Here is a 26219-nt window from a genome sequence, read left to right as displayed (position 1 = left end):
AGTACATCGCTATGTTCAAACTTGTTCACCTGATAGCCAACGTGCTTACTTTGAAAATAGAAAAATTGACAAAACCCCTCATTGTTGTGAGATTCAAATGACATGAATTGCTGCCGTGTAGGTCTGAAAATCAAGACATTTTGTATTCCTGGATGAGCAGCAACTATTTAATATTTACTGGAACCTTCACTGGACAGCGTAGGAGGATCACTATGGTCGGGTTGTCTGCTCAGCTGGGCAGTTGCAGCCCACCACTGATGGCGTAAGTCCTATTCTAACTGAATGTGAGCTGCAACTGAGGCAGCTATTGCAAGTGTCCATAAAAAAAATAGACATAAAAGGACATTCATTCATAAGAATGCCATAAAACATGTATTCCACAAACTCCAAATAAGGTTTCTTCAATTATGTTGGTAGAACATATTACCCATAGTAGGAGACCAAGGTTAAAGCCAAAGCTAACCAAATGAATATAGCTATAATATATTATTGTCAATGATATATTCCTATTAAATTCTAAAGGAATATAATACAATAATCGTAAAAAGTTTTGCCAGGTTTTAGTATGAGATTTATATTTTTTATATTAAGATCATGTTGTTGTTGTACGGAGATCTTTCGATGCAAGAATCTGTCTACAATTGAAATTATCTCTGAATATTTAATGATTTCTTTTCTCCTTATAACAGGATCTTTTGTTTTTTATGAGGTAGGGATTACTTGGCTGATGTCTCCTCCTCACAATTCCTAGTAATTTATGACAGAACAGCAAACAATTCAGCAGCCATGTATGTGTTGTGTTGCAGTCCCAGGTGTTCAGGGTGTGTGAAGTGTGTGGGTGTTTAAGTGTGACTATTTATAGGCACCTACCTGGAGGTCATCATTATCCAGTGGATTCATTGCACATCCTCTCCAGAAAAATTAAATAGTTCTAAAATAATATTTAAAAAAAGAATCAGAAGATTATTTAATTTGTCGCATTGCCCAACTCTGGATGCACATACTTTGCAAACATCTGCTTTAATTTTAACAAAAAATTCTTTATTAGATGATTGCCATGCCTCGTTCCATTTGGGTTCAACTGTGGTTCATCTGCTTAGAGATAGATCACTGACTGGAACAGACAACCTTTGGGCTGTGTGTGTGTGTGTGTGTGTGTGTGTGTGTGTGTGTCTCTTTCCTTCCACCGCCCTCCCCCTTTCTCTCTTTTCTCCCCTCACTTTAAAACCTTGCATTTTCTCTGCCAAGAGCTCCTCAGCATGATTAACATTGTTGTGAGCAGCAAGAGTTGTTATGGCAGCCCTTTGCTCATGTTTGTGCATCAGTCTGTCTTTGTGTCTGTGACCTGTGCATACAGCTCATCTTTTCCGTCAGTGCATGAAACGTGTGCATGTATGTGCAAAGGTATATTCAGTTTTAAGATTTTTCTCTGTTGTTATGGTAGCTGACATTACTCCTTTTCCAAACCAATCCCCCACCTGCCCTTCCAGAGTATACAGGCGGGTATATTTACAAAGGGGTTTAAGGTTAATCCGTTCCTATAGTAACTGCCTATTTTCTTTTATGAACGGCTTTACCTGTCATGGGTTTGCTAATTGCTGAAGCCTCAGTGACCAAAATGTTGTCTTAAGTCACCTTTAATATCCTGACCTTTTCCGGTCCAGCACCTCACAGTAGCCCAAAGAAGAGACTGTCAACGGCTAATTATGTCACAGCAATGTAAAACTGCAAGACTGACATTACACAGTACAACTTGAATGCAGCTTTAGTTTTGGGGCAGCTCAGTTGTGTTGGAGCTCTGTATATTGTGTAAATCATTTGCAACAAATTGCACAAACATAATGAGACTAAATTGAATAAAATTGAATTGAATTAATCCCAAAAAAGATACATTTATGTAAGATGACAAAACCCTAAGATATTATCTGTTACTACTTTCATGAGTCATTTATTTTTCAAAATTAGATTTTAACTGAAGGATTTTGGATTGATTGGCTGTGGATTTCTTAAATTCTTCACAACTTTCTAACAGGAATGCTTTTTTTTCGATTTATTTGAACGTTATCTGCTTTCACTCTGGTGTTCTTTCTCCTCTCCTCTTGCTTTAAAGATTTATGAACATCATTATGAGACTTCTCCCCATGGAAAGTACACGAGACAAGGCTTAAATGCTGTATCGCAGATCTATTTGAAGGAGGAGAAATAAAGAACTCTCTGAGGGCTTAGGGAGTGCTTGCTAAATATTTACTCGAAGATTTGGAGCTTTTAGGGAACCCATTTCAAAGGATAACGGGTCCAAATTGATTGTAAATAGGCCTGGAAAGTTTTGCTTTGAAAGTATGTTGAAATCGTCAGAGATAAAAATCGGATTGAAGAGACAAGAAGCCTTATTAGCAAGATGTAGGCCTATATTGCTTCTGTGTAACAATGCCATGCAAATAATGATTTTTTTTTCTAAAACTTTTCGATTGATGATTGACAGCAAAGCCTTTGCTCAGGTTTTGGAGCATCGTTAAGTGTCGACCCAAATTATTTGCAGCCGTTTGAATCAACCTCAAACTATTCCGAGCCTCAAACCCAAAACAGCGCTCAATTTAAATCAAAATGTTTGGCTGTTGGGTGTCACAATTATCTAAACTACACGCCATACTTCCAGCTTCTGGATTTATTTCATTCTTGGTGGATGTTTTTTAGACATCCAAACAACCAATGATATCTTAAAGTGAAAACTGATGAAGGTGAGTTTGGCATTGCTCGAAGATAATTGGAGAGAGGTTTACTCACTTTTGAATTCTGCCCCTACAAGGTTTTAGTCCTTCAGCCTGCCAACTAAGCTCTTCTTGCTTGGTTAACCTTCAGTCCAATCTGTCTGTTCTTGTGGAATTGGAAAATACTCAGTGCTTCCCACCATACTCCCTGATCTTAGCTCTTTCTTATCCAGCCTCACCATCCTGCTTAGCCTCAGTCGGGGTTGTAAGTTGCATGGCTGGTTTAAAGGTTGCTGGTAAACCTACCAGCAACTCATCACTACTGATGAGCTTGCAGTGTACTTTACATCACACATTCATGTTGTAGATGTTGAGATGACAACCTCCTCCTAACCTGGTGCCATATGACAGAGGTCGAATCTAATGTGTCTGAAGCTCATACATGTTTTAAACAAATGTTTTTATGGACCCATGCTGCTCTTGCTTCATACATAAAATATGAATTCTCAACTTGTGTTAGAAAAGCTGCTGGCTGTGTATTTATCAAGAAAAGAACAAAGTCATCTTTGAAACAATCTATTAGCATTACTTTGTCATTTGTATTTTAAACATTGCACACAAAAAAAGGTACGAGTACACACAGATGACCACGGTTGATCTTGGTATTGACGTAGTTGATCGGTTTTGTATCTTGGCTATGATTAGCATATCACAGTTTCCCTGTGACTTTTGGGATACTGAATTGAACTAACTCGATTGATTACTTCAGTTTATGTTGCGAGGGCGGTTTTATTTATCCTTCAGTGAGTATTGTTCTTTTCTCCCTGGTGTAAAACATTTCACTGTTTCTGGATGAAAGAAGATATTTTCTTTTGCACTAGTATCACAGTTGTTTAATTAATTTCATTCCCATTTCAATGGAGCCAGCACGTGTTTTTCATTTAATTGCCACTCTATGATGTTTGCTTTCTGCCTTAACAGTACATTTGAAAGGATTTGAATAAACTGTCTTGTACATGACATGAAATATAAAGTATTCATGAGGCCTCTTAAATTATTTATCTCCGGTGTTTGATCATGTATGTTGAGTTAGCAAAGGTGTTTTTATGAGTGTGTGTGGATGTGTATACATGGGAAGCTGAATATGCATGTGTTATAGATACATGGATATAGTGCAGTCTATAGTGGGTAGGTGGAGAGAAGCTTGTCAAATTGCATGTGCTTGTCAATCAAATTGTGAACTCGTTGTGGACAGCACTCCGTCTAATGTTGAGAACGATTGCATAATTAATATACTGTTTCTTCTCTTACCAGCCTACTGCAACTTTTTGTTCTCAGACTACAGAAAGGAGTATTTGATAGTGTGTCTCTCACACGATGTTGATATATTGACACTGGTAAAGACATAGTCAGGTTATAGACAGCCAAATCTTTCAAAATAAATACAAGAACTTAACTTAAGAATATTAAACATTAGATCTCTATTATGTGTGAGACATTCATCATTAAAAAACAAAAAAGGTGCCAGTCCTACTGTCATTTTGACATACTTCCACATTAGTGATCTGCATGTTTTCAACTCACAGAGCTGAGGTGTGACTGAGGTGCACAATTCATTGTTAAATAGCAGCACAGAAACAAATCCCATAGGATTTTTTTAAGCAGCTGATATGAAGTTGATATATCTGTTGAGCCTTTAACTGGCTAATTAATGTGATGTACTGTATATATTGGAATGGCACCTTATTACCCTTCGGCCTGACTCAGGGGACTCACTTTGTTTAGCAGATAATGAGTTGAGAAGTGACCGTCCCCATCCCATGAGGTTAAGCGCACCCTGACCTTTTGGTTTCACTGCTCAAGACAGCCTAACATTATCTAAAGCCATCTCCTATCCACGCTGATCCGCAGAGACAGAACTACTTTTGGCTCCCTTTCGTACATTTTTTTTTTTTTTTTTTTTGGCATTTTAGCCTTTATTTGATAATTCACAGTAGAGAGAGACCCATGCAGCATGATTTAAACCCAAGATGTAGCAATTGCTTGGCATTTGCTGAAGACTAAGCTGGTCTTCAGTTGTATTTCTTGTGGACTAAATTTAGTCTGATCCTGCACTGATTATCTCAAAGACTGTCCAGTCCACTGGTTCATAATTCGCCATTCGTCATTTTCAGACCAGTGGAGAGAGAGTAGGAGTACTGCAAGTTCTGGTATCACAGAGATGTATGTATGTATGTATGTATGTATGTATATTTAGCACATATACAGCAGGCACACTGAGAGACGGACATTAAGAATTCACTTTGTGTTCTCGCTGCAGAGGGGGTGATAGGGTGACTCTGGTTTGATGTGGACTGAGTCACTTGCAAATATAACAATACTATATTACATCTCTTATCCAAACTAAAATATAATATAAGTATCATTATCTCTGTATCTGTTGGACTGGACAAAGAATTATCAAGTTATTGACTCATGAGGGGCCTGCCACCAGCCTCTTGAACTGATGCCTGCAGGATAGCTGGCACACACTGAACTGTGACTACTCCAGTGGTCCTTTCTGAAAACAATCCACTGGACAAACGTGACGGTTATCCAAATTCCACTGTTTTTGTGTCCTGTTTTTACATTTCAAAATCTTGACATTAAGATATTAGATTGTGTGTACATTATTGATGAAAATCCGAGATGTTAAAAAGATATCTTTCGACTACTGTATAAATGAATTTCTAAATTGACTTGCAGCAAATCGTAGCAATTCAGGTTACATACTGTATTTCCCATTAAATCAGCTTCCCTGCAAGTGTATATAATCTGCCAATGACACTATTTTACATAACTGAAAAACAATCATTTACTTAAGAATACAAACACATTTAACTACTCATAAATGGAACTGCAAGCTCTTTGAACATTTTTAAACAATTAAAAACATAAATTCAGCAATGCTTATAACTCATTGCCACTCTTTATTATCATAGTTTAAATGTTTTATTGTTCCTATGTCTTAATATTAACTTTTACATATTCTGTTGTTCTTGGCAGACCGGTTCTTGATATTTGCTGCTTCTGTTGTGTGTTTGATTGCTTGGTTTCATCACACAAGTGTCTGCACTTGTCTTAATTTGCGTTTTGTTTGTTTTGTGGTTTCTCACTTTGTTGTAAAGAACTTAGTGCTACACTCTGGAAGAAAGGTGCTATATATATGAAGTTTATTATTATTATTATTATTATTAAAAATGAGTCTCAATTTGCCCTCAGTAGGCGGGAGTCTGATCATTTGCTCTTACCTCGTCTTTTTTGCTTGAGCACATCATTTTATAACATCAAGGGTTTATTTGTTGCTGTGGCATTGACTGTTACTTAAAATTCTGAGTCAGAGTTAAAACGCTTTCAAATTCTGCCTCTGTAACAACGGGACGAGGCTCGCTGAAGAATAGCACGTACAGTATAAACATCAAGCACTTGACAATCCTCCCCTCCTCAAACTCTCATATATGAAAGTAAAGTAACCTTTACACACACTCATGCAGAAACACACACATACACAGACAATGACACACCACTGTCAATGCATATATGGCAACAGTTTTACTGGAGTTCTGCAGTTTTTCTAAGTACTTTATGTACCACAGAAACATTATATGGGGAGCAGCAGCATACAGAATGACACAGATTAAAAGACAACATATATTTCATGGCTTTTCATTTCAACTGGATTAAATCCAGTCTCTCTGAGTTGATATTTCCATACAGTTAGACCAATCCTTGTTTTTTTAAAGGTCCCATGGCATGAAAATGTCACTCTATGAAGTTTTTTAACATTAATATGCATTCCCCCAGCCTGCCTATGGTCCCCCAGTGGCTAGAAATGGCGATAGGTGTAAACCGAACCCTGAGTATGCTGCTCTGCCTTTGAGAAAATGAAAGCTCAGATGGGCCAATCTGGAATCAAGGTTACCCCCCCTTTCTCTGCTTTGCCTGCCTAGACAATTTGGCCCACCCATGAGAGAGAGACATCATGGCTTTCAAACGAACAAAGTGGCAATTGGTCAAGGCCACACCCCCACCCTCCACCTTGCCCCAACCCCTCTCTCCTCCTCAATAGCTACAGACACAGAAATGGCACATACTAAGGAAATCTCATTGTGGGACTGGCTCTAGTGGCTGTAATTCTGCACCAAGGCTGAATTTTGGGAAAGAGACTTCAGTATTAGGGTACCACAAAGGTCTATATAAAAGCATCCAAAGAGCATGTCATGGGACCTTTAAATAACAGCAGTGCCCCTGTGACATGAAATAGACTTATAATCCTCTTTCTTAATCTTTTTATGGATGAGTTCCACAATTCTTCGTCTTTTTTTTTAGCATGCATGCATAAGTCTATATGAATTCTGTAGGTATCTAAAGAGCATGGCACGGCACTGTTGAATATAAAAATCAAAAACATATCACAATTAGCATGTGTTTACAAGATGGAATATTTAAGTGTACAGTACTTCCATTATCATTATTATCTTGTTTTCTCACTCCCCGTTTTCCAAGAGATTTTAATTAATCCATTTTTTTTCAGCAGCATCGTCTGAATTTAGTGAGTTTTTGGAAAGCCTGTTTGAACTCATCGTTGAATACGGTGTAGATAACAGGATTGATCAGGGAGTTCAGGTATCCCAGCCAGGTAAATATATCAAAAAGCACTGGATCAAACCAGCACTCTTTACATATGGCCATGACGAGCGTGCCCACAAAGAAGGGGAGCCAACAGACAATGAAAGCGCCCAGGATGATGCCCAGTGTCTTGGTTGCTTTCCTCTCCCGAGCTGCACACAGCCGTTTCCTCTCCAGCACGCTGTCTGCCAGCTTCACTTTAACGCTATTCATGAATAGAGGCGATCCTCCCCCTCCTCCTTCCCCACCCCCCGCATTGCCAGAGCGTAGGTGTGCTTCCTGGTAGGAGGCAGAATTAAGAGAACAGAGAGAGGAGCCTGCAGAGGTCTGGATGAGCTGTGCTGTGGTGAAACGTTTCCCTGAGGAAGATGGCATCTTAAAGATGCGGGAGCGGGCCGCAACATAGATCCGTCCATAGAGGATGATGAGCAGCACTGTGGGGACGTAGAATGCGCCGAAGGTGGAGTATAGGGTGTAAGAGATCTGATCTGTATTGACCATGCACTCCGTCAGCTCCTCGTGGGCTTTGGCTTGCCGCCAGAAAAGTGGAGGCATGGAAATCGATATGGAGATCACCCACACCACCCCAACCATGATTGCTGCCCGACGCATGGTGCGGCGTTTCGAGTACTCCAGGGCGTCTGTGATGGCCCAGTAGCGGTCCAATGCGATCACACACAGGTGCAAGATGGAGGCCGTGCAGAAGGTGATATCAGACGACAGCCAGATGTCACAGACAATCTGTCCCAGCGACCAGGTCTTGCTGACAGTGTAGACGATGCTGATTGGCATGACTAAAATAGACACCAGCAGGTCTGTGACGGCGAGTGAGCCGATCAGGAAGTTGGCGGGTGTGTGGAGCTTCCTGGTTAAAAAGATGGTGGCGATGACAAAGGCGTTTGAGAGCACCGTAGCCAGAGTGACGATAGCTAACAGTGCAGACAGGGAGACCTGGAAGCCGAGTAGCGTGGCCTTGTTCCAGGGTGGAGTTGTTGTGGTGTCAGGAATCTCTGTGAAGTTGCTGGTAAAGTAGTCCAGTGAACTATTATCCAGCTCCATCTTGCCTCTGCAACTTTTAAACCTCCTTGTCTCCAAGGTTTAAACCAGCCTCATCACATCAGTTCAGGCATGGCACTAGAGAAGGTTGTACACAGGGTACGCCACTGTTGGTTGTTGCTGTAGAAAATCCAGAAGCTAAGTATTTTATCCTCATTTCACATTGCAATATCCCTTGTATTGCAATGTGATTTTATATTAACCGTTGGCAAACATCTAATTCCATCCACAACTAATGCTCCTGTAATTGAAGCCAGTTAATTTGTCCATTTCTTCTCTCCAGTATTAATTTGTCTCACTGGTGTAGCTGCAGGAGAGAAGAATCCTAATTTGTATTCAGCTCCTGTCAGACAGGCACTCCTTTTCCCTCTTCCCAACACTCTTATCTCATCTCCAACCAGCAGCCAGCTGGCACCAACACCTTCAGACCAAACCTTCCTATCTATTAACTGCTTTAATAGGCTCCTCCTTTTCAATAAAGCTAAGCATGGAGCTGCATGTAATATGATGATGACAGATACAAAAGGTTTGCTTGTTATCTCTCTCTTATCTGTTGTCAAGTCCACATGAAGCCTTCTAAATTGCGGTTTGTACTGAAACTTGGCTGCGCCTCGTGTCTTTGATGATATTGGAAAGCCAGAATGTTACAGTTACATAATGCAGATGAGGACAAACATCTATTTTTCCTGTGTATAATTGTTCAATATCCATATAGCTTTTGGCAGCTGTACAGAAGTTTGCTGAAATCAGGTGTGGTGATCAGCAACGTTTTATTTTTCAGGTTCCCAGGGTTAAATGCTTTGTGTAAGCTTCTCCTCTTTCAGGTGTGGCATCCATAGAGCTAAGGTTTTGTCATGAAGCTTCCTCTGCAGCATGTTCATCCTAGGTGGAACAAATGAGAGGGACAGATAGGAAAGAAGATTAGTTACATTACACTTTACCATCATCCCGTCCCCCATAGTAAACATGTGCATACACAAACAAACCACCTACATGACAAATCCTACACATAAGGGGCAAAAAATGCATGTGAACAATCTGTAAACTCAAACTCGACCTGCACATATAATGGAGCACTATGACTTGCCACACAGTCTTAACACCCACACACCTCCAGCCGCTGTGTTGATTTATTATATTTGTGACTGACATTAAAATCTCCATGCAAGGTAAATAGAGCGCTGCTCTTTCACTTTCCCCACCCAGATTGTATCCTGTCGGTCTGGGGCAACCGACGACCTCCCGGTCACAAGCTCGCTTCTTCAACCTCTAGGCCACTCACTGCCCCAATTGATTGACTGTAAATATATTTAATACTATAAGTATTATAATATTTTTTTTTTAAATAGAAACAAAAGAAAAAAATACCAATTTATTATTTTATCTAAAGCATGCAAAGCTCATTCAATGTTTTTCTTTTACTTAGAAGACCCCAAATAGACTTTTGGACTTGTGACATATAAACTTGACATATTTATTGTTAATGGTGTTCAGAATTACAAAGAGACCATGTTGCCTCCAGGTAACAGAAAATGATCATGGGATGGCGAGCTGACTTACTTTTAAGTACCGTGAAATGATAAGAACTGAGATGTGGAAATGTGGTATTGTGTCCCAGTGGGAATCACTGCTGAAGGCATTCCCTCCCACCATCTTTCCATCTATATGTTAAGTTGGCTTTAATTTATTATTTAAGAGTGGAAGCATGTATGCTGACCACTTATAATTCACTTGTCTGTAACACAACCCACAGAGAAAATACTGCTGAGTCTTGACAGAAATATTAATCAACTTTGTGACAAATGGTAAATGCTAGGCTAACTAAAATGTATTTTGTTTTCTAAAAGTTATGCACTGTGCACTGTAAAAGCCAAAGTGACTGAGGTGTGTTACATGGATTTTGTACGATTAAAATAGCAATGGATTACGGAGAGAAAAATACAAGTTTGATTATAAGGAATAAGTATTTTTAATAAGTTTTAAAAATAAGTTTGTATAGTTGTTAATTATTTTCTCATGACTAGTTTGTATTTCACACTTCAGAAAGCTATGAAGCGATGTTGGCAGCTGGGCTCTTGAGGGGGATTATTGTGCTTGGTCTTTGACAATAAATAGGTATATTAAATAGTAGATGAGAGCAGCCTTGTCTGTTTAGGGCATTCATTTACAGACTCTCGGGTGAGCGTAAACATTTTTACAAACCAAACTCAGCATTATGTTTTTCTTCTGCTTTGTCCAGCACCATGACATTCAGATGGCTGTCAGGGTGGTTGACTACTGGCTGCCCTCCATCACCGACACAAATGTACTGTTTAGCAGCAAAGAAAAGGGCACAGAGAAGTGATGGTACCCAACCAGGCAAACACATGCTCAACATCCACACAAACGATGGTCTAACTGCTGATCTGCAGTGCAGCATTTATGAAATGTTATAATGCTGCAAAACAGGAGTATCTCTTTATTGTTATAGTGTACTGGTTAGTATACCTAAACCATGCACTTTAGTCCTGCAGTGCTCTATATGTGTCCAATAACAAGGTACAATGCCTTTAAAACAGTTGTGTTTACAGTTTGTTATTTGCATTGAATTATTACTGAGCACCATTTATGATTAGGCTGAGGATCCTAGTTTATGATTTATGATTGTGGTTGACTTTGGGAAATATATGCTGCTTTAGTTATTGTTTCATGTTTTTGTGTACTCTTGGCCAGGGGATTTTTAATTTCAAAGAGGTTTTTTCCTGGTTAAATAAAGGTTAAATAAAAAATCTTAAATACCATTAAGTGCCTAAACAATATCACTTATTCATTTGAATGTGTTGTATCCCTGAGCCATTTCTTTTGTAGTTCATTGTAGTGCATTTGTGTTTAACAGCCAAAACCTGAAGTATATTCTGTATATCTCAGTCCAACATCAATATACAAACCATATGCAATCCAATCCATTGTGAGAGTGAAGGGTACACACAAGACAACACTAATGGCATGAAGGCAATATTTTATGATAAATTGAGAGCACAAATTAGTTTCTTCTTCTTCATGATACCTACCAAGCTCTGTATATTACTTTTTGTAATCAAAGACATTAAGGACTGTAAAATAATCCAATTATAATAAATAACATAGTAAATATGAAATTAAGGTAGTACTTCAGCAATTTAGAGCTGCACTTGAATAAAGATGGGGTAGATGGCAAGAAACACATTTAAAAAAAAAAAAAGAGTAGTCAACAGCCTGTCCTTACGTCCTTAGTATTTACAAATGTCAAGCCAAAAGGGAGACAACCCTGATGACATCACAACGACAGCATCAGGGTTTCTTTCCTCAGACTTAAGAAAGCTCTCTCCAGGGGCCCGTTTCAGAAAGCAGGTTTAGTAAATACTCTGAGTTTGTTAACCGTGAGATGAGGGAAACTCTGGGTTTTCTGTTTCAGAAAGGGAGGTTGATCAAACCTGAGAGAGAGAGAGGGGTAACTCCAGCCTGTTTCAGAAAGAGAGGTAACTTAACCTCAGAGTCAGTTACTATGGTAACTGAGCCTGTAAACCTAACCTGGTAGGGAGCAGGTTGTCTTCAAGAAACCTTGAGTTTCTCTCAGTCTCCTCCCTCTGACACAGCTCTCTTTCATTTCCTCATTCATTCATTCTGTATCAGGCACATTTTAGCGCAGTTTGTTATCTGCATGAATAAAAAAACATATTGGTTTATGTTAGGCAGATTATAAAACGTTTTTTTCTCAAACATGGCACGTCCTTTTGTCGACGATCCCGTAAAGCTTTATTACTTCACAGAGAGTTTACGTTGGGAGATGATATTGAGTACCGACTTGATGTATTTTCATTTCCAGATAACCGATTTGAGAGGTATTTTCTTCACAGTCAATCATAGATGTAGATACCTTATACGTCCTCAAATAACTAACATCCACCATCGTGGACATGCTTTTACATCCCAACACACTCTTTGTGTTGCATTAGGTTTTTTGCAAACGGCAGTTATCTTTACAACATTGGTGATGCGGATCATATCAGTAAAGCCACTGTATGCAGAGCCGTCAGAAAAGTGTGCCTCGCTCTGAAACGTTTTTTAAACGTTTTTGTAGAGTTCTCTGGACACAAACCAATGAGGCCATTAAAAAGAATTAAATGATTATAAAGTATACAGTATTTCTGTTAATGATCATGGTGCTGCAGGCTCAGAATGGGATTAGTAGTAGCTTACTTTTTCGCCTGCAGGATTGCACCTAAATGAAATTATAGGTGTAATACCATTCCAGTTTTCACCAGTAATGTTATAGGTTACCTGTGATTAAATATTAAATTAATACACTGTCAATGCTTACGCATTGACTCGAGCAGCAATTTTCTCCCACACCAATTCTCTCTCTTTTGCAGCAGCCGCTATGTTGCTTTTTTAACGAAATACATGTTCAAACCCGCTGTTTGTGCACGAGTATTTCTGCCGACCAGTTTGTTTGTGGTTGTTACCATGGTGAATCGTAGTATCATGGCTCTATTCATGCTGCCTTTTTATTGTGGTGGTACATGCGCTTAACTCTGAGTCAACCTACTCCGAGTTGATTGAACCAACTCAAATCAGCTGTTCTGGAACCGTAAATTCAGAGTTTCCCATCTCAGGGTAAATCCACTCAGAGTTCAGGGTTTGACTCAGAGTTTGTTTATCCTTCTTCCTGAAACAGGCCCCAGAACCACAGAAGACATAATACAACTGTTTTCTCAGGCTGTATAGTGCTCCCCGTTACGAGTAAACAAAACTTCATGTGTAAAGAACATGACGTGCAGATGTATTTAAGATGCGTTACACAGCATGACAAACTGCTAGTCATGCTTCATTGCATCAGTGGAAAAGACATTGTTAACACTCAGTTATAATGTTGTCATATTGACAGCATTGACTTATTCATTCACTTGTCGCTCTGTAACATATTTCTGGTGCGCGCGCACACACACCCACACACACACACAAGCAGGTTTGATAAATGGCTGAATAGCTTATCTGTTTACACATCAAACAAGTCAGGGACAAGGCTTATCTCCTAAGGGTCTGGTTTACAGCACAATGAGGTAATGAGGTTCATAATGAATGGATGAGAGGAAAATGATTCTCAATCAAGAACAGGCCTTGCCTAAATTGGGCTGTATTGTTTGTGTGAAATATATTAGCTTCTACATCTGGCTTTGAAATTGAAGATCTAACAAAGGGAGGCATCTCTCAGCTCAATGAGGTGAGGTGTGCATTTATCTTGTTTAAAGGAAGGAAAAAATGGGTACAACAAAGTAAAATCACACTAAAAACAAGCACAACATTTTTTTGTTCATGTGGATCTGACGAAGCCGTATACAATAACGCAGCCTTGCCCAGTTGGCCTCATTGCACACACCCATTTAACTACAAATCCAATTCATTCCCTTTAGGCTTGGGCCAAATCCAAGCAGATGCTGCAGCCTGTGTGTCAGCCTGTTTGTTGGTCTGGGTTAAACAGGCATACACTCTGAACCCAGCAGGCCTGCAAACACCGCATGGCCCCACTGGAGATAATTGATTTAGCTTAGAGGAGGTAGAGCCAACGCTACCTCCGCTGTCAGCTAATGTTTACTCAAGCGTGCACTAAACAGTAAGTGAGCAACAATGTACTCTGTGTGTGTGTGTGTGTGTGTGTGTGTGTGTGTGTGTGTGTGTGAGTGGGGAGGGAGGGAGGGGTGATGATGGGATAAATGGAATAATTCTTAGATGGACATGGGAGCAGACTATTGGAGCTTTACAAGGAATTCTTTTGTAATCAGATCAGCTTCAAACCAGGACGTCATTTCCGTCATTGTTTCGAGTGCTTTGCAGACTTTTATTTCCCTGGGTTTTAGCTCTCAGGCTACATACAGGCTGCCTATAACAGTTATAACGATATAATAGTAACTGACTCTGAGGTTATAAAGAAATACCTGCCAACACTACTCAGGACTAAAAAGGTACTTTCAACGTCGCCATAAGTACATATCAAATTATAAGTTATATTGTTGTATACAGAGATTTACATAGCACCACATTTGTATTATACTACCATTATTATCGAAAGCTCAATAACTAATATTATTTTCTAGATTGATTCAAATGCAGTTATAACAGCATACAAATGTAATTGTGAACACACACAAACTTTATGGCATTAAACAATAATCATTGTTCAATTGAGTAGGTGAACTGCCTTTTAACTGTCCCATAGCCAAGCATACACTGCCAACGACTTTGGTTCATTTTGCTTAACATTACAATCAGTTTGCAGTCCAGGATGCTGTTGTTTGAAATAGCAACAGAAATACATTTTTACAATGCATTTTGCTTAGCACCATGCAGATACTGAATTAAACACAGCTGTACTGCATCATGAGTGGGAAAATGGAACTATAAAAATATAAATAAGAAGGAATGTTTGAACAGTCAACATGACTTCAGAAGTGATATCCATTAAAAGGGCAGCCTAAGGTTAAAGTGCTAAACAATCAAAACAGACAGTGGAGAGATGGAGTCCATGCCAATACAATCAAATTTAACAATACTAGTATGCTATGCATAATAATAGAAACATGTTTAGTGAATGGCTGGCATGTATGAATTGCAACATGCTGGCATGTCGCGCTGCAATTCAGGAAATAGCTAATTAAATGGCATTATTTCTTGAGGGCTCCAGGGTTTATCTTATCTCTGTTGTTTGCAGATGCCTATGATCGTGGAGTAGGTGTTTCTCAAGCTTTGTGGGCTGCACGTGTGCACAAGCATGCACATGTACAATCACACATACGTGCACCATCTGCACCACCCTCCAACAATCCACCCACAGTACACACACAAATATAACCATAGAAAAAATACCACACTGCATTTTCACGGGAGCTGGAGGGGTTTCACAGGTTCATGTTGATTTTTGGTGACGGATTCCTGTGCTGGCAAAATAAATTGCAGAGAGGGTGTGCGGTATCTCAAGTTACTTCAGTGATACAGTGATGGCAGCCTTCTCAAACCTCTAGGTACAAACCTCAGAATTCACTATGACGGGTGGGAAGGATAATCTCAGCTCCTCTATAAGCCAATAGAATGGGAACAGATTGTTGAAAATGTAACAATTAAGCCTCCTCTTAGCATGGCAATTATGATTTTCTGTTACTGTAATAAAAGCTGGCCATTTTATTAACAGGTTACACAGCAGCATGTTAAAACTGTTTTGAGTAAAACTTTATCGACACATCAAAGCCTCCTACTGCAGAGACGACCTTCCATAGCAGTGTTTTTTACACAACTCCACAGTAATACACTCCTCACTGTGTGTTCATGACCCTTAGAAAGTGGAACAGATCCAGTGCAAATCTAGGACACCTGAGAGGCCCTTCATTGAGAGTGGGCCTAGGATGAGCTGATGCGGAAATTATCTGTTACAGCCAACTGTGTGTGTGTGCGTGTGTGTGTGTGTGCGCGCGCTAGGAGGAGAGGGAGAAACAGACAGGACAAATGAGTATCTGGTTTAAATATGGGATGTTGATAAAAGAGCTTGCGATCAGAACACTGTTAGTGCTAACTATGTATTAAAAAAACAAAGGTTGTCCCTCCTGAAACGTGTAATCTTTTGCAGAATCACAGGAGTGATTAAAGCAGTCCACCCATTATTTGTGTGCAATTTTTCCAATCCTCGCACTATTTTTTGCAAAATTGCTCCAGTACAATAAAATTCCTGTCATTTCCCACCTACAATAATCCAATTTCCACCCATTGTGAGCACAAATACAATAAAAACTCTAACAAACCAAATTGTGCCTGGAAACTTTCTATTCCCTAGTGTCATCTTCACAGACAATGCTTACTAACAGAGGCTGAATTGCCTCCAACAAGCTCCACAAAGTCCCGTCTCAGCAAACCAGTTTTCATCTTGTACCGATTTTAAACAATTTAACCTTATACCCAAGCTTATACCTATAACTAACCTTATATTTAACCTTAAATTAACTGTTTTATTGGAGTGGAACACAGGCTGTAAGTAATAACTTCAGCTATAGTAGCTGTACAGTTTGCCTCACATTTACAAAGTAAAACAATGCACAAGAACGTTTTAAAATCATCTGTACTCTTCCAGGAATTCATTTCTGCAAACGTGTTAATGATTTCACAATTTTTTCCACTGACTCGCATTTTCAAACAGTGCTACTGCAAAAGAACACAAAATGGATGTGAATTGCATTACAAATGATTGTTAATTTATATTAAAATAAAATGTGTTGCAGACGCAGTTGTTTTAGGCTTTCAAGTGCCAGAGCTCCCTATATTAATCCTGTTTACATGATTACCCATTAAAACTTAAATGTTTCTCCGTGAACCATCACCTTATCGTGGTGGAGAGGTTTGTGTGTCTCTGTGAACCTGAGGGCTGTGTTGTCTGGAGCTTTGTGCTCCTGGTAGGGTCTCCCAAGGCAAAGTGGTCTCAGGTGAGGGGCCAGACAAAGAATGGTTCAAAAACCCCAATGAAGAAGCAAGGTAGAGATGGAGTGACCCTGCCCGGAGGAAGCCCGGGGCCCCCGTCTGGAGCCAGGCCCAGACGGGCGGGCTCGTCGGGCGAGCGCCTGGTGGCCGGGTTTGCCACGGAGCCCCCCGGGCACAGCCCGAACAAGCTACGTGGCTCCCATCTCTCCAGCCCATGGGCCCACCACCTGTGGGAGGAACCGTTGGGGTCGGGTGCGATGCCACATGGGTGGCAGTGAAGGTCAGGGGCCTCGGGGACCAGACCCGGGCGGCAGACGCTGGCTCTGGGGACGTGGAACGTCACCTCTCTGTGGGGGAAGGAGCCGGAACTGGTGCGGGAGGTGGAGCGCTACCGGTTAGATCTGGTGGGGCTTACCTCTACGCACAGTCTCGGTTCTGGAACCATACTCCTGGATAGGGGTTGGACTCTTTTCTTCTCCGGAGTTGCCCAGGGTGTGAGGCGCCGGGCGGGTGTGGGGATACTCACAAGCCCCCGGCTGAGCGCCGCTGTGTTGGAGTTTACCCGGTGGACCCGGAGGGTCGCCTCCCCACGCCTGCGGGTTGTGGGGGAAAACTCTGACTGTTGTTTGTGCATATGCACCAAACAGGAGTTCGGAGTATTCGGCCTTCTTGGAGACCTTGACTGGAGTCCTGCATGGGGCTCCAGTGGGGACTCCATTGTTCTGCTGGGGACTTCAACGCACACGTGGGCAATGATGGAGACACCTGGAGGCGTGATTGGGAGGAACGGCCTCCCTGATCTAAACCAGAGTGGTTGTTTGTTGTTGGACTTCTGTGCTAGTCATGGATTGTCTATAACGAACACCATGTTCGAACATAGGGATGCTCATAAGTGTACCTGGTACCAGAGCACCCTAGGCCGAAGGTCAATGATCGATTTCATAATCGTTTCATCTGATCTGAGGCCGTATGTTTTGGACACTCGGGTGAAGAGAGGGGCAGAGCTGTCAACCGATCACCATCTGGTGGTGAGTTGGGTCAGGGGTGGGGGAAGACTCTGGACAGACCTGGTAAGCCCAAACGTGTAGTGCGGGTAAATTGGGAACGTCTGGAGGAGGCCCCTGTCCGACAGACTTTCAACTCACACCTCCGGGCGGAGCTTTTCGTGCATCCCTGTGGAGGCTGGGGGCATTGAACCCGAGTGGACAATGTTCAAAGTTTCCATTGCTGAAGCTGCGGCGAGGAGCTGTGGTCTTAGGATCTTAGGTGCCTCAAGGGGCGGTAACCCACGAACACCGTGGTGGACACCAGTGGTCAGGGAAGCCGTCCGACTGAAGAAGGAGTCCTTCCGGGATATGTTATCTCGGAGGACTCCGGAGGCAGTTGCAGGGTACCGAAGGGCCCGAAGGGCTGCAGCCTCTGCCGTGAAAGAGGCAAAGCAGCGGGTGTGGGAGAAGTTTGGAGAAGACATGGAGAAGGACTTTCGGTCGGCACCAAAGTGTTTCTGGAAAACTGTTCGCCACCTCAGGAGGGGGGGGGAACCATCCAAGCTGTGTACAGTAAGGATGGGACACTGTTGACCTCCACTGAGGAGGTAATAGGGGCGGTGGAGGGAGCACTTTGAGGAACTCCTGAATCCGACTAATACGCCCTCTATGTTAGAGGCAGAGCTGGAGGATAACGGGGATTGTCGCCGATTTCCCAGGCGGAAGTCACTGATGTAGTCAAACAACTACACAGTGGCAAAGCCCCGGGATTGATGAGATCCGTCCAGAAATGCTCAAGGCTCTGGGTGTGGAGGGGTTGTCCTGGTTGACACGCCTCTTCAACATTGCGTGGAAGTCTGGGACGGTGCCAAAGGAGTGGCAGACTGGGGTGGTGGTTCCTCTTTTTAAAAGGGGGACCAGAGGGTGTGTGCCAATTATAGGGTATCACACTTCTCAGCCTCCCTGGTAAAGTCTACCCAAGGTGCTGGAAAGGAGGGTTCGGCCGATAGTCGAACCTCGGGTTGAGGAGGAACAATGCGGATTCCGTCCTGGTCGTGGAACAACGGACCAGCTCTTCACTCTCGCAAGGATCCTGGAGGGAGCCTGGGAGTATGCCCAACCGGTCTACATGTGTTTTGTGGATTTGGAGAAGGCGTATGACCGGGTCCCCGGGAGATACTGTGGGAGGTGCTGCGGGAGTATGGGGTGAGGGGGTCTCTACTCAGGGCCATCCAATCTCTGTATGACCAAAGTGAGAGCTGTGTCCGGGTTCTCGGTAGTAAGTCGGACTCGTTTCAGGTGAGGGTTGGCCTCCGCCAGGGCTGCGCTTTGTCACCAATCCTGTTTGTAATATTTATGGACAGGATATCGAGGCGTAGTCGGGGTGGGAGGGGTTGCAGTTTGGTGGGCTGGGGATCTCATCGCTGCTCTTTGCAGATGATGTGGTCCTGATGGCATCATCGGCCTGCGACCTTCAGCACTCACTGGATCGGTTCGCAACCGAGTGTCAAGCGGTTGGGATGAGGATCAGCACCTCTAAATCGGAGGCCATGGTTCTCAGCAGGAAACCGATGGAATGCCTTCTCCAGGTAGGGAATGAGTCCTTACCCCAAGTGAAGGAGTTCAAGTACCTTGGGGTTTTGTTCGCGAGTGAGGGGACAATGGAGCGGGAGATTGGTCGGAGAATCGGGCGCAGCGGGTGCGGTATTGCATTCAATCTATCGCACCGTTGTGACGAAAAAGAGAGCTGAGCCAGAAGGCAAAGCTCTCGATCTACCGGTCAGTTTTCGTTCCTACCCTCACCTATGGTCATGAAGGCTGGGTCATGACCGAAAGAACGAGATCCAGGGTACAAGCGGCGAAATGGGTTTCCTCAGGAGGGTGGCTGGCGTCTCCCTTAGAGATAGGGTGAGAAGCTCAGTCATCCGTGAGGAGCTCGGAGTAGAGCCGCTGCTCCCTTTGCGTCGAAAGGAGCCAGTTGAGGTGGTTCGGGCATCTGGTAAGGATGCCCCTGGGCGCCTCCCTAGGGAGGTGTTCCAGGCACGTCCAGCTGGGAGGAGGCCTCGGGAAGACCCAGGACTAGGTGGAGGGATTATATCTCCAACCTGGCCTGGGAACGCCGATCCCCAGTCGGAGCTGGTTAATGTTGCTCGGGAAAGGGAAGTTTGGGGTCCCCTGCTGGAGCTGCTCCCCCCGCGACCCGACACCGGATAAGCGGACGAAGATGGATGGATGGATGGATGGATGTTGAAATCAGAGGCCTAAAAATTTACCATTTCAAAGGAATGACTTCATAAGTCCCAACAGTAGACATGTTTGCTGTAGGGATGTAGATGCAGTTTTCAGGAGGCTGAGTAAATGCATGGCTATTAAATGAACTTGAACTTCAGCCTATTTTGTCACATATCATATGAAGTAACTGTGAATTAACATTCCTTGAAAGATTATCTATTATGTGTGAACTAATCACTTACAGTGTTTGTATGGAATGCATATTTTAGTTGGCATATGGTGATTGTTGAGCTTATGACCTTTTTCTGTGTACGTCTTGACAATGTGTATATCACACTCAGTCTTAGGAGTGTCAAAAAGCAAAATTTGAATCTTCACATGCTGGTATTACAACTTTATTGATTGGAATTGGCAACTATACTTTTACATTTCCTTCATTATTACTTGAAAAAAAAATGCAATGTTGCACAACAAACTACAAACTTTAAAATGTCCATCTGGACAATTGTGCTTTATTTGTGGTACCAAGAAAATCACCTCATTAACCTTTTATACTTTATGTATGTATTCTGTACCACATACGTGTTTTGATTCAGCTGATGGCATTCAAGCAAAAAAACTGACATGTCCATTCTGAAGTCTTGCTACAATTTTTCTTTCCTGCAATATACCATAACTTGATACTACTGCGTTCGTCGTTCAACTGGTTATGACTGTTTTCCCAAGATGGTGCCTGCTTGTATACATGAACGCTATACTGTCTTTATAATCTCTTTTTAATAAACTGTCGGTACACTTACAAAGTTCTCAATGCTTTGGTTTACATGTAGGGACCCTCATTATGCTACTGTGAAAGTGTGGTGCTATTTTGAGCCTTGTTAGTGGTATAGAAATAGCAATTTCTTTTCACTTTACCCTCTGCCCCATAGACTAGCGTTATAAGCTAATCAGCGGTTTGCGCTAGCTTGTTTCAAGCTAGAGACACATTTGATTAGCATGAAAACATATCCCAGAGAACGGTCAACTCGGTACACATATGTTATTAACCCATAGGTTTTTTTTTTTTTTTTTTTTTATTTTTTTTGGGGCTTTTTCCCTTCATTTTGAAAGTGGACAGACATGAAAAGGGGAGAGAGATGGGGGACGACATGCAGCGAAGGGCATCAGGCCGGACTCAAAACCCGCACCGCTGCAGGACCCAGCCAACATGGGGCGAACGCCCCCACTGGGTGAGTTAGAGGTCGCCCCCCCCAAGGTTCATTTTGCTCCGCAATTGCCATTTAATGGTGAACAACAGGACGTCATGATACATCCTGCATTAAATCATCATGAGAAATACATTACTTAATTATATGATTTGTATCCTTTTTAAAAAAGTGTTACCGACTCAAGTGTAAAATTGACGTTTTGTGAGCATCACTGTTGAGCCAGAGAATGACACACATAATTACATTAGATAAAATATGATTGACCACTCATGCAGTCTCTGTCTGTCCCTCTCTCTCTCTCTGATTCTTTCTTTCTTTGTCCTACTGTTTTCTTCTTCTTCAAAAGTATTCAGGTAATCTGTCCCAAAGCCTAAATATAGTTTAAATGATATTACACAGAGTTACCATCACTGTTCACCAAAGCCATTGTCTCAGTGGATGACATGGGAACAATGTAAGGGAACGTCAATATATTTATAGGGAGTAAAGTGAATATATCACGGAAGAAATGAAAACACCCGGAGTTTAATACTAAAGCCAGCTCAGATCTGCGGTATACTCGTCTCGACTGATGACCGATGGATCAATTGCTAATCTACTGTTTCATTAAAAAGAAAATTAGATGTAAAGAGTTTTTCTGGGAGCTCAGCACATTATGGCAGCTCAATTATATTGAGAGAACCAGAAACCAACCAGTACCATACTGGAAAAAGCACCTTGTGAGCACAATATAAAGTGAAATATAAAAGGTTTTACTATAGTTTTGACACAGCGCATCTTTACAAGACAGGGCCACAAGACTATGTAATAGGAGGAGTTGATATTGAACTTTAGTGGTAAAAATTTCAGCGCCTGGGTAGCTCACCTGGGAGAGCAAGCGCACATACAGTATATAGAAGTTTACTCCTCGACGCAGCAGCTGCGGGTGTGACTCTGTCCATTGACCCATTGCTGCATGTCATTCCCCCTCTCTCTCCCCTTTCATGTCTTCAGCTGTCCTATACAAATAAAGGCCTAAAATGCCCAAGAAATAGTCTTTAAAAACAAAACACATGCACAAGAAAGTCTTTCCTTTCTCCATTTTACCAGTTTTGAATATTTTTGCAAGTTGGTGAGTGCTGCACAGACAGCCAGCTGTTTTTCTTTCATGGAGATGGTAAATTGATTTTATTTTCAATTAAGCAAGATGGATCCATATAGGATTGCGGATCCTCAGAGAAATTGTGTGGAGGCCAATTTGTAAGGAAAGAGAACAGAAATTCTGAGCTCTTGACTCTGAATTTAGAAGTATTGAACAAAATTAGAGTAGAGTTTCTGACAAAAATAAGGGCTTGTCAATTAACACAACGAACTACTTACAAAAATGTCAGAGGGGCGCTTTCAACTTTGTGTTGAGAAGATTGTCTGAAATATAACTCTAGACTTTGAAAACCGTTGTGCTATGCTAATGTGTTAAACAAAAGAAAAAATGACCAGAGTTCTAAGAAATTAAAAACATTCTCTGGTGATAACAAACTTCTCTCATATTGGCTCAGCTCAATACTGTATAAGTCGAATGCAACATTTCAACGTTACCCAAGTCTTAAAACACAGCTACATACATTTAAACCCCATAAATCATTGCAACCTTATTGCAGCTTCATTTTACATGATGTACCTATTTTGTTCCAAAGCTCAAACTGGTTTATAATTTGCGCGTTCATGAGACTTCATCATTGGCGTCCCTGGAATTGCCTCATAAGGACCGGTCTGCTTTGTGTGTGGGAAAGCTCCATTCATAAAAATGTTACCAAAGAGTAAAAGAATAAATTTCACATCGCAAAGGTTCAATTCCTGATTTTAGAAATTAACAAACTGAAACAGAACAGTGGTCATCACAGTCACAGAGAGATATTAGACTGATATTATAGCCTTAAGCAGGTGATGTTACACCAATGGTGCATCAAAGGATGATACTGGATACTTCTCAGTATGAGAAAATTGGTAAATGCCTAATTCTCTTAAATCGCTTGAATGGACCACTTAAGACCAAATCTTTTCGTATGAGTGATTCCTGCATGAGGCCCTTAGTTTTAGGTCCTGATCCATCTTTGTTGAACCTAATTCTGCTTATATTATACTATTATAGTTTTACAGCAAAATAAAAATATGCATTATCCCACACAAAAGCAATGTTCTCCATTATCTGTGGCAGCCAAAACATATACATTTGTAGGATAGCATAATAACTATTAGTGCTATTAGTACTAAATAATAAAGCTTAGGTATTTTCTTAACCTAACAATAATTACAAAGTTGCTCTACATACTGTAGTGTAGCAGATGCTTTATCATGGCTCAAGGAGAAACAGTGAAATTGTGCAAATCCAGGTGAGTGCTACAGAACAAATACTATATCTTTCTGTATTTTCCTGCCTTGTGGTATTTTCCACTTCTCAGACATTCAACTTCCCTCATCTGGCTTCAAGTAATGGAAACAGGCATCTTTCAACAAGTAGTCAATCTTGAAACATTGACCGCTAATGGCCTGAGTGCTGTGAGGAGTACAGGCTTGTACGGATTCTGATATCACCCCAGCTGTCATTTTCATGGTAAATGAAAACTTTTCATAATCTATAATTACAACTTTAGTCTAGAGGGCCCAGTCTTAGGATTCAGAGCTAATTATATGGGTAGAATGACTGTAAATCAGTCAGAGGTGGAGGGATACGGCCATGAAAAAAAAACAAACACGAGACTGGAAATTAAGATAAGGAAAAGGAATAACAAGAAAAAGAAAAAAAGAAATCGAGGAATGCAACAAAAAATTTTATCAAATACGAGGAATACTCAAAGGTCCCTGAGGTTAAAATCATGCAGAATAAAAACAAATCATGAATAAGATTTCCCTGAGACAATACAATGTAGTGGATTGTCCCCTCTGCTGAAACAATGGTGCAGGAAATGATGATGAAGGATGTTATTTAGAGAGTGAAAGACTGCTTTCTCACGCGGAGTCCAATCCCATGTGAATAATCCTGCTGCCTGTAAATCCGATGGGATTACTACTGATACTGCTTTAATTCCAGTGTAAAAAGAAAACCCAGCAGCATAAAGCGTGAAAAGAGGATTAGATGAAAGAAGTGAAGCAATGCGAAGTGAAGCATATCATGATGTAGAGACTGGGTTTGCAAATGTGTAAAGATCCAGCAGTGGCATTGTCACTTTAAAACATTGCAGCTTCTATTTTGAGTATTTTCATATGTTGAAACCTTTGCTTGTGAAACTCAAATGGATTACTTTACAGGGCATGTGAAAGTCAACATGAAAAAAATGGATTGCTGGGGCTGATAAATATAAATATTAGTACACGAGTACGTTTTGAGACCTGGGAGTTTGACGATTCTGCAGGTGTTCTTACACCTGCACTTTGTTTTGCCAAAATTCTCCGATTATAGGGTTTCCAAAAGGAATATTCTAATCTAATCACCTCCATTGATGAAACAAGTCCAAACTTCAACTTTCTACAGGGTAAAACATGTAATTCTGAAGCTAACTTCAGCCTGGTGTTTATCACAGAGGTGAGTTTTGATGTGTTGGTCGGACAAAACATATATTTTAAAGAGGTCAGTTTCAGCTTGGTAAATTGTGAATTTTTTGAATTTCATAGAAATAAACTATTGATAATGTAAATAATCATTAGCTGCTATAAAACGCTGCAGAAAGTTGACATTTCTGGGATTTAGGGTTAGAGCTGGACTTCAGTGTAGTAATTTCCCATTTATTGTGAGGGGAATCTCAATCTTGACATCAGCAGCTTCCATGACTTCACTTGGCTAACTCTCTGTACCAACCGATATAGCGTAGCAACCACGTTATTACAGTACCTGTCTTACTCTGTGGTGGTATTTAGTTGTTGCTGCCTTCTTTCCTTCTGCAATACCTTGCGTCCTCATCATGGTTATTTTATGTAACTCTGGATCCTGTAGTTTTTTCCCCCCTATATGTCTGTCATGTTGTTTAAACCCTTTGGCTTGGGTACCATCTGTCCATGTATTTCCAGTCTAAACGACATCTTAATATTATATTATACAGTACATGCCAAAAGTTTGGATACACCTTCTCATTCAATGTGTTTCTTTATTTTCATGACTATTTACATTGTAGATTCTCACTGAAGGCATCAAAACTATGAATGAACACATATGGAATTATGTACTTAACAAAAAAGTGTGAAATAACTGAAAACATGTCTTATATTTTAGATTCTTCAAGGTAGCCACCCTTTGCTTTTTTTGATAACTCTGCAAACCCTTGGTGTTCTCTCAATGAGCTTCATGAGATAGTCACCTGAAATGGTTTTCACTTCACAGGTGTGCTTTGTCAGGGTTAACTAGTGGAATTTTTTCCCTTATTAATAAAAAAACAAAGGGTGGCTACTTTGAAGAATCTAAAATATAACGCATGTTTTCAGTTATTTCACACTTTTTTGTTAAGTACATAATTCCATGTGTGTTCATTCATAGTTTTGATGCCTTCAGTGAGAATCTACAATGTAAATAGTCATGAAAATAAAAAGGAAACGCATTGAATGAGAAGGTGTGTCCAAACTTTTGGCCTGTACTGTAGATCCCGGTAAGGTGGATCATTGAGATCATTTCTTGTCATTCTTGGCTCACAGTTTAAAGTTGTCCACACAGAGGTGGAGGCTGGGGGTAAATTCACTAAAACGTGTATCAGTTCTGCATAACAATTTGTTACAACCCTTTGCAGAACACCAGTGGGGTTGTCACGTCCTTTGTGAGCCAATCGTCTATTTGCTATCAAACCTGCTATCAAAAGCCCTTCAGATCATATCCATTCAGATCTTGAGCAACAGCTCTTCCCTCCTTCACCACCTCCACC

At 41.2% G+C, this 26219-nt stretch overlaps 1 protein-coding gene across 2 annotated transcripts in view; it reads right to left on the bottom strand.

The window, feature by feature from the left end:
• Positions 1-6915: 6915 nt before the first annotated feature.
• Positions 6916-26219, bottom strand: part of htr1d (5-hydroxytryptamine (serotonin) receptor 1D, G protein-coupled) — a 79307-nt gene continuing 60003 nt past the window's right edge. For both annotated transcript variants that reach the window (XM_028565862.1, XM_028565863.1), the window contains exon 2: positions 6916-9314. In XM_028565862.1, the coding sequence (XP_028421663.1) occupies positions 7278-8435 (1158 nt within the window). In that variant the 5' untranslated portion in view covers positions 8436-9314 and the 3' untranslated portion in view covers positions 6916-7277. The remainder of the gene's footprint in view (positions 9315-26219) is intronic.

The sequence above is a fragment of the Perca flavescens genome, chromosome 20 (assembly GCF_004354835.1).
Source record: "Perca flavescens isolate YP-PL-M2 chromosome 20, PFLA_1.0, whole genome shotgun sequence".
In the NCBI taxonomy this organism is placed as follows: Eukaryota; Metazoa; Chordata; class Actinopteri; order Perciformes; family Percidae; genus Perca; species Perca flavescens.
This window is presented reverse-complemented; position numbering and strand designations above follow the sequence as displayed.